This window comes from Argentina silus, assembly GCF_951799395.1.
Source record: "Argentina silus genome assembly, chromosome: 16".
Taxonomy (NCBI): domain Eukaryota; kingdom Metazoa; phylum Chordata; class Actinopteri; order Argentiniformes; family Argentinidae; genus Argentina; species Argentina silus.
Genome location: NC_139670.1, coordinates 3,897,784 through 3,911,134, shown reverse-complemented (window position 1 = coordinate 3,911,134; position 13,351 = coordinate 3,897,784). Strand labels below are relative to the sequence as shown.

Genomic DNA, 13,351 nt, shown 5'->3' with positions numbered 1-13,351 from the left:
TGTCAAAACATACATGAGGATGTATTGCATCAAGTAACAATAAATGCTACACTTTAAATGAGTGTTTGTGGACAAGCACGGGAGTGCAGGTTATATCTGAGTCATCGCACACTAATTACAACCAATCAGCGACAGAAAATGACCAGGGACCTGTTATGTAAACACCAATTAAAAAAGTTTCGGGAAGACGTTTTTTAGTTTCTCCAAAAACCGCCACACATGGGACCGGCATCCCGTAATTAGCAGTGTGTGTGTCCGTCGGGAGGGCGACTAGATGGATAATCTAGTGATTAAGGCTGAGGCCATCAGCACGGTGTCCGCCTGGTTACCCACACTCCCTCTCCCCGTCGCTGATCAAAGGCCCGGGCCAAGCATTCTGATGCCTCAGCTCTTCAGCACAGTGACACCAGAGACTTCTCGGCCTAATCTCCTTCCCCTACCATTGCTAACCCTGATAATCGCTCACAGTGAGAGACATGATGTGGCTAATTGACTCCATAATAGCAGTGATGGTTCTAAGCTCTGGTCTATATGATCACACAGAGAGAGCAGAGGACAGACAGGGGGGAGAACAGACTGTCCAGGAACAACTGCCGGCCACCTCACCGTATAGACCACCTCACCGTATAGACCACCTCACCGTATAGACACTAGATCTGAAAGGATTCGATCGGTGTAAGCAAGATGGTGGTCACTCCTCCTCCTACTCTGATAGGCAAGGTGGAATTTCTGCTGTCTTGCTTATACCTCTCTAATCCTCTCAGATCTGTCAGAAGTGTCGAGAGAGAAAGAGGATACAGGTCCAGAGATAGCCAGGTCAGGGTGAGGGTTGTCCTGCTGTGTGGTGTGTCAACACACCCCGTTCTCCCACATCTGCCTGTGTATTGTGCGTCGCCTGTTGGAGGTGACCGAGGCGATGACAGAACTGTCGTCACCGTGACGACAACATGGAAACTCCACAAGGAAAAGTAAACACATCTGCCTGACACCCTCGTCACGCCTGTGGCTTGTCACGCATGAACGGAAGAATCAGTAATGACAGTTGGCTTTCCTAGGGTGCTTTAGAACAGCGAAATCATACCAGAACCGATTTACACAGCTTTGTGGAGCTATATATATATATATATACAGTATATGTCAATATTCACTGTATCTCGGATGAAGGGAAGGATCTATGATAACAACAAGAGGTCCTATGAAAACACTTGAGAACAGCTACAACTACAGTATACAAGAACAGATTAATTTTCACAGCTTTGATCTATACATATTTTAATAATTCACTTTTTAATATGGACCTCTATGGGATTTATTTGGGGCACAAGTATTAGGATTGTGTGTTGAAATAATTTCAAAACTGCTGCTGGAGGCCTACTTTCTTTTGAGTTTCTGACCTCTATTACCCCTGTCCAAAAAGCCCAACTGAAACTGATTGATGGTTTACAGAATGAGCAGGGATGTAAAATAGAGTTATAATTCTCTGTGTGTGTAGCCATCTGTCAGGCAAGGCAGATAATGATATGCAAAATATCCAGCATGACATTTCTGCAGATGGCCAAGGAATACGGTCCAATTATCCACAGTTGGCTCTTCCTAGCTTATGATTCTGTATCTCCGTCGATGAGAGGCTCATCTGACTAAACACTATCGTATAAACACACTGTGTAGAAATGAAGCAAAACTCTCGAAACAGTACTTGTACTTGCAGCCTTAACTGGATACGCTTTTGCAAATTGCAACAGCCTTTACAGTAGTGAAGAAAACATGAGTAAGTTGCCAGTGAGAACAACGTGCAAGAGAATATGCACTGCGACTGCTAAGCAAGGTAAACACTCTCTACGTAGACCGATGAAAGTTCATGGTCATTTGAAGAGTGTGGTACGGCAGATTACTCCATACGCTGCAGTCACAACATTGTCAGAACATCACCACAGAACTGCATGTCAATTGAGGCATACAATGATGTCACACTGAAGGAAAGAGGTTTAAACCTTATTTCTGTAAAACACTCTAAACAGTATAAAAGGTTTATTTATAAAAACGTAAGCTTCCCAATCCAGATAAGGACATTAACACAAGCGAATAAACAAGCGTGACGCAATCTAATTTCCTTCTCAGTATTGAATAGGTAACCTATGCTCTTTCATTACAACCCGGCTGCAGGGTAAAGTACTCAAAACATCAAAGAGGATGACACTGGATCCCCATTTTGATGTGATTTACTCCCCACAAACCCACCCACCCACCCACACGCGCGTGCGCACACACGCACACACACGCACACGCACAACCCCATCCATCTCCTGTGTCACCTTGGATCGGTGTGCCCGTGAGCGACAGGGTCACACAGTTCAGATTGCATATCATCACCTACTGGTGCTCCACGTTATTAAATCTGCTGGAATTAAGTGCTCCACCGGGACAGTTTCAAGCTGAAATCATGGACACTCTTCTGACTTCCAATGTCGCCCCTGTACTTGAAATGCGTGTGGGTTGGTTGTCCATTGAAACAACGGGATAGAATCCATTAAGCTCTTTCTTAGGTTCAGCACACTAAAGCTTTATGACTCCATGCATATTTGCTACGAGTCTAAAGGCAAGTGGTCAAACGACCTGCATTGACCTATCGACAAGAAGTGGACTTCACAGAGCAATCATGCTTGCTATTTGGTAATCTTACTATGTAAACACGCACGCACGTAAACACGCGCACATACACACGCACACACACACACACACACACACACACACACACACTGCAAGGACGGGGCTGAAGGGACACGTGTCCTCCAGCTCTTGCGTTATCTTTTGCCTCACCTTTACTCAAACGGCCATACCGTCCAATTAATACAAATAGACTAATTGTATTGTATAGTTCAGTCTGAATGAATACATAAATTATCTGAAATATCTTATCATTCAATGTCCTTATTTAAGTCATAGCATTTTCAGGCTGTCCGTTTTACCTGAAGGCAGTTTTTATTGCAACTCCCTCGGCGACATCGCCTAACAACGCATCAACAGCTATACAGCAATGCAGTCGGACGGGGAGAGTGGGATGTTCAAGTCAAGCCGACTGGCCGGGGGGAAAACTCCCAATAAGACAATCGCAAAAAAGTGTACATAATAGCGCATCTTCAGTCTGCTGTTACACAGCGACACACATATCCCAACAAATAACTTCTGACAATTCATCTCACATGCCAGGCTCAGGTGTTGTGTTTTACAAATCTTCAGAGTTACAATAATAGCCTGGTCTACACAGCAGCCCTCAAATAACATTTACCTGGACAGTGCACCTGTCGGAAGAACACTGCAGTATAAAGAAAAAAACATATCAGCGCTCGCAAAGCTCATTCCAAGTCACCTTCACCTGCCTCGGATTTGTCCTACAGCTCAATGATGTAGCCTATACATAGATAAACGGGGTGAAATAGCCTACCTGATTGTCGCAAATGTTGAGGGTAAGTATGGGATGAGTGGATTGTCGGTCTCTACAGTAGAATAGTTCTTTGTTGTGCCCCCGCGTGGTGCGCTGTTCCGCGCAGGATCCCAGTCTCTGTCAAAATTCATCTACGCACATGTGTATACTCTATACCCGGCGCGGTGTGACCGCCTCTCTCTCTCTCTCTCTCTCTCTCTCTCTCTCTCTCTCTCTCTCTCTCTCTCTCTCTCTCGCTCTCCCCCCTTCTCTATCTATCTCTCTCTCTCTCTCTCTCTCTCTCTCTCTCTCTCTCCAAACATGCGCAAATGGCTTTAAATTGTATACTTATCACAGCAGTTTATCACATTTACATTTTTTATTTTCCAATAATCTAATCTCCCATATCAACTTCTACTCATGTATCAATGCATTGAATAAGTAGGCTAAAAGAAACGATATAATGTATAGTCTATGTATTATTTGTGTGTATATATATATATATATATATATATATATATATATATATATATCCTATATGTATTACAGTATTGTGAATGCAGTGTCACCATTGACCAACGTTGTTTTCACATTGATTGATCGCCCTCTGCTGGGGGATCATGGGACTGTTAGACGATGTGTGCAGCCAGTGTGTATACAATGATGTGCCTATTTAATTAAAATACATGTATTTAGTATTTTCAAAATACAGAAAATACATTTGGAAGACAGCCGATCGGACATCAAATTTAATACCAGGAATGAAAAAAAACATTAACAGAATTGAGTAAGATTCATCCTCATATGTTTTGTATGTAACCAGCGGGGTTTCAACCGGGGACGACTTGTATGGATGCTGCCCTCGTGGTACGAGGACTATATTCGGGCTAAGATGTCATAGGCAGGGCTATACCCTCTTCTGCTGAATGCCCTATTTGACTAATTTCCACCTAAAAACCAGACCCAAACTAAACTGCTTATAACATTACAAATATGATGATCAGATGCGAAAGCAGAATGCCATTTGATAGGTAACCACCTGAAGTTTTTGAGAATAACATACTTGAGAATAACATACTACACATAACAAGGAGATTAAGTAATTAATAATGAATATAACACTCAAATTAAAACAGAATTTTCACCCGTTGCCTTAAGAGGATATAGCATCACAAGAGGGTGATTCTAAATAATTTCCGCTACATTCAACTCGCTTTGAACTCTCTTTGAACTCTCTTTGAACTCTCTTTGAAGACTTCAATGGATACCCTTTTAATATAGGGAAACAAGTTAATAACCCCTATGTTATTTTCAATACTGGCAAAACTCTGACCCCTGTTGAAAAGTATTTATGAATATGATTTATTATTTATTGATATTGAATTGAATTATCATACGCACACACACACACACACACACACACACACACACACACACACACACACACACACACACACACACACACACATACACACACACACATATACACAAACACACATGCAAGCACGCACACACACGCAACACAGACAGACAGACAGACAGACAGACACACACACACACACACACACACACACACACACACACACACACACACACACACCATCCATCCATCCATCCATCCATCCATCCATCCATCCATCCGTCCGAGAAATAAAAACCCCAAAACATTTCATTGTATTAGGCATTCCATTGTCCTCTAGTGCATCTCAACATAGTTTCCACCTCTCCACTCTCTGTGCTACAGTCTTGTCGCAATAAGGGGAATTCCTAGTTCCTCCTCCAAACAGTTTCCTTTGTTTTTTTATGGGAAGCAAGGACTGACCAGCCAGTCAGCTGTTTCTCTGTTCTCAGAACTGCTTTGTATATTTGCATTGATTCAGTGGTTCCCTCCCACCCCTTTCATTCTTACTTGGAAGTGACTGCACTTGGCTGCTCAACAAGCAGAGAGAGAGTGTAGGTAGGACTCAGAGACAGCCAGCCATGGCACGGAGGGTATCTAGAGAGATCGCTTGTTCCACAATAAGGCTAGTATGGGTGAATTCGTATCTGAAATCTCCCCCAGTCACCATGAAGACTGTGGACCTCATGTGATATTGGACTAAAGTATAGGCTTTTATTTCTACAGATAACTTACTGAAGCACTACTCCACCAGTGTAGGCTTGACTTCAAGGAAAAGGTAAAAGGTCATTTTCATTCATTCTATAACTATATGGAAGAAATATCGTACAGTAAGACAATGCCTTGCCATTGTGCTCAATCCAAGGATTGCAGTGGATTCAAAAACTCTCAGTAAAGAGGGTGTATTTGACGATGTATAACCTTAGGTGGTTTATCCACAGATACAGCTGGATTTAAGTGATGTTCTGATGTTTATTCTTTAAATTACTGTATCATGATGGAAGGAGAGCCTAGTGACTGTTGAGAGAGAGAGAGGGGGGGAGCAAGAGAGAGAGAGAGACGAAATGAAAATGAAAGAAAGAGTTCAAACAATCACATAACAAACATGACAAGTTGAAGTTAAATTCCACTGATATACTATATACTATATACTATTACGATCAAAAACACATTGATATCATGGGACAACCATCCACTGATGGTGTACAGTACATGGATTGTACGTGCCTCTGTGTACACAGATGGCAAGCCTTTTGGCTATGACTCACATTGCCAGCAGTCTGATTGTACACGTCTACATGCCTTGACTCATGATTCATGATGTGAGTGTATGGCCTTAAGATAACCCTGACTCTGGTCTCTCATTCCCATCATGGGTTTGTGTTCTCAGCAAACCTGTTGTGAAATACTACACATCCTGGACTCTCTTTTTCCTGTTAATGGACCGGATATTGCTGACTCATTGCTGTTGGGTATTTTGGAGGAGGTTCTGAATCAGGTATTTACATCAAGCCCTAGTATTGACTCTCACAGGGGTTGTAACAATGGTCTGGTAAGTGTATTTTCAGATGTTGTTCATGATTACCATCCATAACAGTGCACTGTCATGGAAAGTATGTGATATTTGCTCGAATAAAGTCTGTCAAAATGAATAAATCGATTGAGTATGAACATTTTGGTCTCTCGTTTTTCATAAATGTGTGTAGTGTGTGTGTGTGTCTGTGAGAGAGAGAGAAAAAGAGGGAGAGGGTTGAACTTCGATGTCCACTTTACAAAGACATTGTGGAGACCAACCATCGATTGACTGATGACGCTAATGAGTGTCTGGCCATGAGAACTGAATTCCATAGATGTTTAGTCACTAAGATGATTACATCTATAGACTCAGTTCTCGTTGCCCGGCAGCTACAACCTTCAACTCGCTACAACCTTCAACTCAGAGATGAGAATATGAAATATGAGTAGGTAAACAAGTTTACTGAAGACATGATACATTATAGCAGGCAAGTTCATTGTCGATCTGATTAGGGACCCTATAACCTAACCCCACCTATAACCTAACTCGGCTTAATCTAACCCTAACACAAAATACTAATTGCTCTAGATGGCGCTACAAGCCTTCTAATTGTACACAATTATGAGGGAAACCCTTGAAATCCAAAGCGAGTCGTGACTAGACGGAGCCGGAGCCCAGCACCAGCAATCAGTGGGCGTGAGCGATAAAGCTAGTTGTGACGTGGTCCAACGTTAGTAAGTCTGCTAGCTCAGCAGCCGCACAAGTAATCGGCTTCTACTGTTCATTAATCATCAAGTTTTCCGATAATTTTGGCAACGTTTTATTGACTTGATTCTATAACGATGGTAAGTGTATTTTTCTGTGGTGGTAATGCGGCTGGTCTAACTTGTAAGAGTAAACCGCTTACCAAGACCGCTTGTGTTTTACTACGTTAGCTCGTTAGCTAACTAGCCAGCTAGCTATTTACTTGGCATTTATGGCCGTCCGACAGCTGATGAAGCGGCTGCTAGCGACCTGTAGCTAGATGCGAGTGTGTACCTATATAATGGCACAGGAGCGTCTAATACCATATGTTATTTTCCGATGATAACTCGATGTTGTGATTCATGTCATGATGATGAACCGTCTGTTTAGTAACTAGTTACCTAGTTAACGTTAGCGATCTGTTAGGATTAACTCGGTCTCGAGTCCAGACATCAGCCTAGAGAGTCTAGACACATCAAGGTTTGCTCGAATTTTGAAATAATGACGTGGTCTGTATTCTACCTGGCATCAGAGTTGGCAATTTATAGCTATAAACCGGCTTTGAGTATAAACTCGGGTTTAGCTAGCAATAGAAACCGTGCTAGTCATAGACAGTACAGAATGTGTCGAGAGCGCCGTTGGGAGGATGAATCAGTGAATGTGTGGGTGGGTGGGTGAGGGGGTGGGAGTGTTTTTTCTGAGAACATGAGTTCTAAAGAATTGTGATGACAGTGGAAACACTGGCCTGTCTGTGTTCGGACTCATCAGTCAGGAGATCGGGTGTCGTCAGCCCGGTCCCACGCTCTCCCCCACAGTAGCGAGCAGGCGAAACTGTTTAGACAACACAACAGGTGCACCAGCTGACATCACAGCTCCTCTCTCTGCCAAGAAACCTCCAGGAAACCTGCCCTGGCCTTGGCTTAAGATTCCGATCCCCATAGGTACTCTACACACTGTAGTAGAATACTGTAGTATTGTTCCCAGCTGTTTATATAAGGTGAGGTGGGAGTCAAGTGTGTGAGACGCGATAGAGGTCTAGTTTGGGCACACGGAAGCATTTCGTTTAGCTTCACTGCATGGATCTGATGGGACCAGATAGAGCTTGTTGCCAGCCTCGAGAATAACACAGCCCATTCCTGTTGAAATTAGAGAAATAAAAGGCCTTGTGAGATTTCTCAGACAACCTAATTCTCTAAGAACCTGAACTATTTATCTTGGGGGGGGGGGGGGGGGGGGGAATTTGTTATTGTAAGTTTGCTATTTCACTGTTTTCCCCTGAGAATAGAGTGTGGTTGGTGATAAGGGGGAGGCCAGGGCGTGTGTGGGCCTGTGTGATATAGCAGTCAGGTGTGGAGCCAGAATGCTGATGCTATTTTTAAGATTGAGGAGATTTGTGCCACGTGTACGGCGTGTGCTTTAAAGGGGGAATGCTGGATGTAATAGCAGGGAACCGTCCCTAAGGTTTCATATTCACAGATAGTAGAGCTACTGGGCCTGTGGCAGTGAGTCGTAAACTGGACCACAAAGAACTGTGATGTGGGAAAAAAATATTAATAGGCTTCTCAGGCTCTCTCTCTCTCTCTCTCTCTCTCTCTCTCTCTCTCTCTCTCTCCAGACTTCTCATGTAGGCTACTGATACAAGTCGGAACTAACCTGTAGGCTAGGCGACACTTTTTGGCGTGCCTCAGGCAAAAGAAAAGTGAATTCAAGGAATTAACCTGAATGCGAGTGGGAACATGAAGGCCTTTCATGGAGCTTCTGATGTGAACGAGGCCAGGCTTGTGGGTGTGGGTGTAGTGTGGGTGTGGTGGTGGTGGCGGTGGTGATGGTGTATCCTATGCTATCCTGAGACTGAGTGACCGTAATCACAGTGGAGAGGTTAGAATTACACTCATGTGTCATCCAGCTGGACTCAGGCCAGAGGAGAAACTGAAGCCACAGCTGCTCAGAGGAGCTTCTCTCTCTCTCTCTCTCTCACCTAATGAATACAGTACCTGTCACCATGGAAACAGTGTCTGTAGAGAGACAGAGGCAGGAAGCTTCTCATACTAGCTAGCTACAGTCTGATCCCTCTGACCCAGACTGGGTGTGTTTAATGCAATCTGAATTGTTCCTGCTGTTTAATGATCCTATTTCTCTATAAATGGAAACTTCTTACTTCTCTATTTATAGCGTGTGTGTGTGTGTGTGTGTGTGTGTGTGTGTGTGTGTGCGCGCTGCCGCCGCCGCCAGAGCTGGCTCCCCTCCCAGTCTGTCAGGTAACCTCACACTCTCTCACAGGTGTTGCTTGCCCCTTTTTCCTCAGACCATTTTGTCGCTTTGTGTTTTGTTTGCGGTCCCAGGAGTGGCTAGGGGGATGATCCTCCTGGCCCGGCTGGTCAGGTCCGTGGGATGATCACAGCTCGGCGTTGTGAGGCTGAGGAGCAGAGTGAGCGAGCCAGTCAGCCGGTGTGAAGAATGGGCAGGAGGTTCTGGGGCTGCTGGCATGGCGTCTCCACGGCTCTCCTCTACGGCTCCCTGGCCCTGTTCGTCTCCATCCTGCACAACGTGTTCCTGCTCTACTATGTGGAGACCTTCGTGTCCGTCTACAAGATCGACAAGCTCTCCTTCTGGGTGGGGGAGGTGAGTGAAGAGAACGTTTTTTTGTGCTCTGTTCTTCTTCTTTTTAAAAAAAACCCTCGTGGATGACCTATGCTCCCCACAGTTAAAAAAAGCTACGTCAGTCGAGTGAAGTTACACAAACCCTTCTCTGTTCAGCCTGTAATGACAGTATGTCTGATGTTTGTCTGTCTCTCCATAGACAATTTTCCTGATATGGAACAGCCTGAATGACCCTCTCTTCGGCTGGCTGAGTGATCGCTCCTTCCTCAGCTCCCCAAAGTAAGTCCTCTGTGTGTGTGTCTCTCTCTCTCTCTCTCTCTCTCTCTCTCTCTCTCTCTCTCTCTCTCTCTCTCTCTCTGTCTCGGTTGCTTGTTCTCTCTCTCATCTCTCTTCCCTTAACCACTCTCTCTCTCTCTCTCTCTCTCTCTCTCTCTCTCTGTCTCGGTTGTTTGTTCTCTCTCTCATCTCTCTTCCCTTAACCACTCTCTCTCTCACTCGCTCTCCCTGTCACTCTCGAATATAAACTCAATTGTAATCTGTATTGAAGAGGTATCTAAGGAGGCTGAACCCCCTTCACCATTGTCCTTCCCTTCCTCACCTCTCCACCTCCCCCTGCTGTCTTCCAGGTCCGGGCCCCAGATCTCCACCCCGGAGGTGATCCTGAAGCGCCTGCAGGCCTTGTCCACCAATGGCCCCCTCTTCGCCCTGTCCTTCCTGGGCTTCTGGGTGTCCTGGGCCCGGCCGGGGCTCCAGTTCCTGGTCTGCCTGTGCTTGTACGACGGCTTCCTCACCGTGGTCGACCTCAACCACAACGCCCTGATGGCTGACCTGGTCGTGTCCGCCAGCGACCGCACGCGCCTCAACTTCTACTGCTCGCTGTTCAGCGCCGTGGGCTCGCTCTCCGTGTTCCTGTCCTACTGCTTCTGGGACAAGGAGGACTTCTACTCCTTCAGGCTGTTCTGTGTGATGCTGGCGGGTGTCTCCATGCTGGGCTTCACCGTGGTGTCCAGGTTGCTACGGCACCGGTTCCAGAAGGAGGCCCGGCTGAGGAAGGAGGAGGCTGACCTGCTTCAAGAGTAGGTCATATATCGCATGTTTTTGTACTCTGCTGAAAGAGTGTGTGATACTGTCACGTATTCTGTCTTCATGGGGTATACAGTTAATATAAGGTAGAATAATAATATGTGATTTAGCTGACGCTTTTTTATCCAAAGTGAGTGCATTCATTTTTCTGTACAATACAGCCTTTCACTAGATAGCTTGAATCCTCTATTTCCCATAGTAGGGTGAACTCGCCTATCCACGAATCAATAATACCTTTCATCTTAATACCTCTGTGGCGTGTCTGCCTGGCAGCCCAGGGATATTGCTTACTAATGGGAATTTTCAGTGCCTGTTGTGGGGCGGATATGTGAGTTTATGGCAGTGATGCATACTGTGTGTGTGTGAGAGAGTGCGTGCGTGCGTGCGAGCGAGACACACTGATTGGTCCTCTAATCCTCCTCCTCACTTATCTAACCACTATTCTTCCCTCCCTCCCTCCCTCCCTCCCTCCCTCCCTCCCTCCCTCAGGCTAAGTGTTGGCCATGCTCTGACCCATCAGGAGAAGCCTGTCACCCTAGGGGAGTATCTGAAGCAGCTCTCCAAGCACAGAAACTTCATGTGGTTCGCCTCCATGAACCTCATCCAGGTTTGGCATTTTGAGATTATACCATGCTAACAGCTAGCGTTAACATCAGTAATTTGAAAGCTGGTGTATAGGCCTTACCTTGATGCACGCCTACACCCTCATACAGCCTTTACCATCAGCTGTTCATAATGCATATGACACAGCAATGTTGTTCTAGGGTGGAGTTCTTCCTCATATTTGGCTTCTTGTCCAACAACCCTCTCACTGCTCCCCCTACAGGTGTTTCACTGCCACTTCAACAGTAACTTTTTCCCCCTGTTCCTGGAGCACCTCCTGTCTGACAGCATATCTGCCTCTACCGGTTCCATTCTGTTGGGTAAGGGAATCATACACTCCCTCGCCTTAGTCAAACATGTGTGCTGTGTACATTTGCAATGTGACGCTGATGTCTGTGTACGTATTTCTGCCAAGTTGGCCTTTATTTTTAAACATAATAATATATATATATATTTTTTTAATTCTATTCTATTCTCCTCTTTTAGTTCTCTTCTCTTTCTTTCCTTCTCTTCTCTTTACACTAACCAGTGTCTTTCCCAGCACCTCAAAGCTCCTGTGTAACCCTTCTCTGTACACAGGCGTCTCCTACATCGCCCCCCACCTGAACAACCTGTACTTCCTGACTCTGTGTCAGCGTTACGGGGTGTACCAGGTGATCCGCTGGCTCTTCATGCTCAAACTGGGCCTCAGTGTGGCCATGCTGCTGGCTGGGGCCGACCACATCTACCTGCTGTGCATCTTTATCGCCAGGTAGGGTGGACGGACACACACACACACACACACACTATGTACATGTGCACACACTCCTACCCCTTCACCATAACTCAGTCATACTTACTTACACACACACACACACACACACACACACACACACACACAGAGAACTGTTTTCATAACAACAATCCAATGTGCCTCTCCTTTGACCTATTCCCAGTAACCGCGTGTTCACGGAGGGCACCTGTAAGCTGTTGAACCTGGTGATCACAGACCTGGTGGACGAGGACTTTGTGATGAACGGGCGCCAGCAGGCCGCCTCAGCACTGCTCTTCGGCATGGTCGCCCTGGTGACCAAGCCTGGCCAGACCTTCGCCCCGCTCATCGGCACCTGGTTGCTGTGTGTCTACACCGGTGGGTACCTATCCTCCTGTCTCTTAAGATACAGTACCAGTCAAAAGTTTGGACACACAATGGGTTTTCTTTATTTTCTTTATTATTTTCTTCATTGTAGATTAATATTGAAGACATCAAAACTATGAAGGAACACATATGGAATTATGTAGTAAACAAAAAAAGTGTTAAACAAACCAGAATATGTTTTATATTTTAGATTCTTCAAAGTAGCCACCTTTTGCTTTGATGACAGCTTTGCACACTCTTGGCAAGTTTGTGTCCAAACTTTTGACTGGTACTGTACCTTTCATCATAACTGTATTCATAGCAAAGCATTTACTTCGTCTACGGCTGTATTCTGTGTATATAATATTGATTCGATTTGACATGACACAACACACGCAGTATAGGAGTTTAGTAATAACAAAGTACACTTTCAAGTTGGCCACACTTGACCCTTGACCCTTTCCTCATCGTCACTCTCTTTCTCTCCAGGCTATGACATCTTTGACCGGAACCCCGTGACCGTGGAGGACCCTGTGGCTGTGGCCGCTCTCTCCGGCCCCGCCGTGGGGGTCCCGCTACGCCAGGGCTGTTTCTACCTGCTGGTGTTCGTGCCCATCTCCTGTGCCGTGTTGCAGCTGATGGCCTGGTCCCGCTTCACTCTCCACGGACGCAGGCTGCAGGGGGTCAAGACCCAGAGACAGGGGGCACAGCACAGCCACCTGTTAGACATCAAGGCTATCTGAGACCCCTCTACTAAGGTTGGAGGGGGGGGGGTCTCTTCTGTACCCTCTGACTGCACCTAGGACCTACCCCTACCCCTGTAGCAGAGGAAGTATTTAGCACAGGGAGGGACAGAAAAAGGGGATG

General features: G+C 45.6%; 1 protein-coding gene across 1 annotated transcript; it reads left to right on the top strand.

Annotated features, from left to right (window-relative positions):
- Positions 1 to 6,907: 6,907 nt before the first annotated feature.
- Positions 6,908 to 13,351, top strand: mfsd13a (major facilitator superfamily domain containing 13A). Its single transcript, XM_083687231.1, has 9 exons — positions 6,908 to 7,181; positions 9,423 to 9,702; positions 9,881 to 9,960; positions 10,308 to 10,757; positions 11,254 to 11,371; positions 11,591 to 11,687; positions 11,947 to 12,118; positions 12,303 to 12,496; positions 12,974 to 13,351. The coding sequence occupies exons 2-9, from the start codon at positions 9,538 to 9,540 to the stop codon at positions 13,225 to 13,227; spliced, it is 1,530 nt and encodes a 509-aa protein (XP_083543357.1). The 5' UTR covers positions 6,908 to 7,181; positions 9,423 to 9,537; the 3' UTR covers positions 13,228 to 13,351.

Coding starts and splice junctions, on each gene's coding strand:
- mfsd13a (XM_083687231.1), top strand. CDS start 9,538: ATGGGCAGGAGGTTCTGGGGCTGCTGGCATGGCGTCTCCACGGCTCTC. Junction 11,372..11,590: donor CCTCCATGAACCTCATCCAG/GTTTGGCATTTT, acceptor CTCCCCCTACAG/GTGTTTCACTGCCACTTCAA. Junction 12,497..12,973: donor GTTGCTGTGTGTCTACACCG/GTGGGTACCTAT, acceptor CTTTCTCTCCAG/GCTATGACATCTTTGACCGG.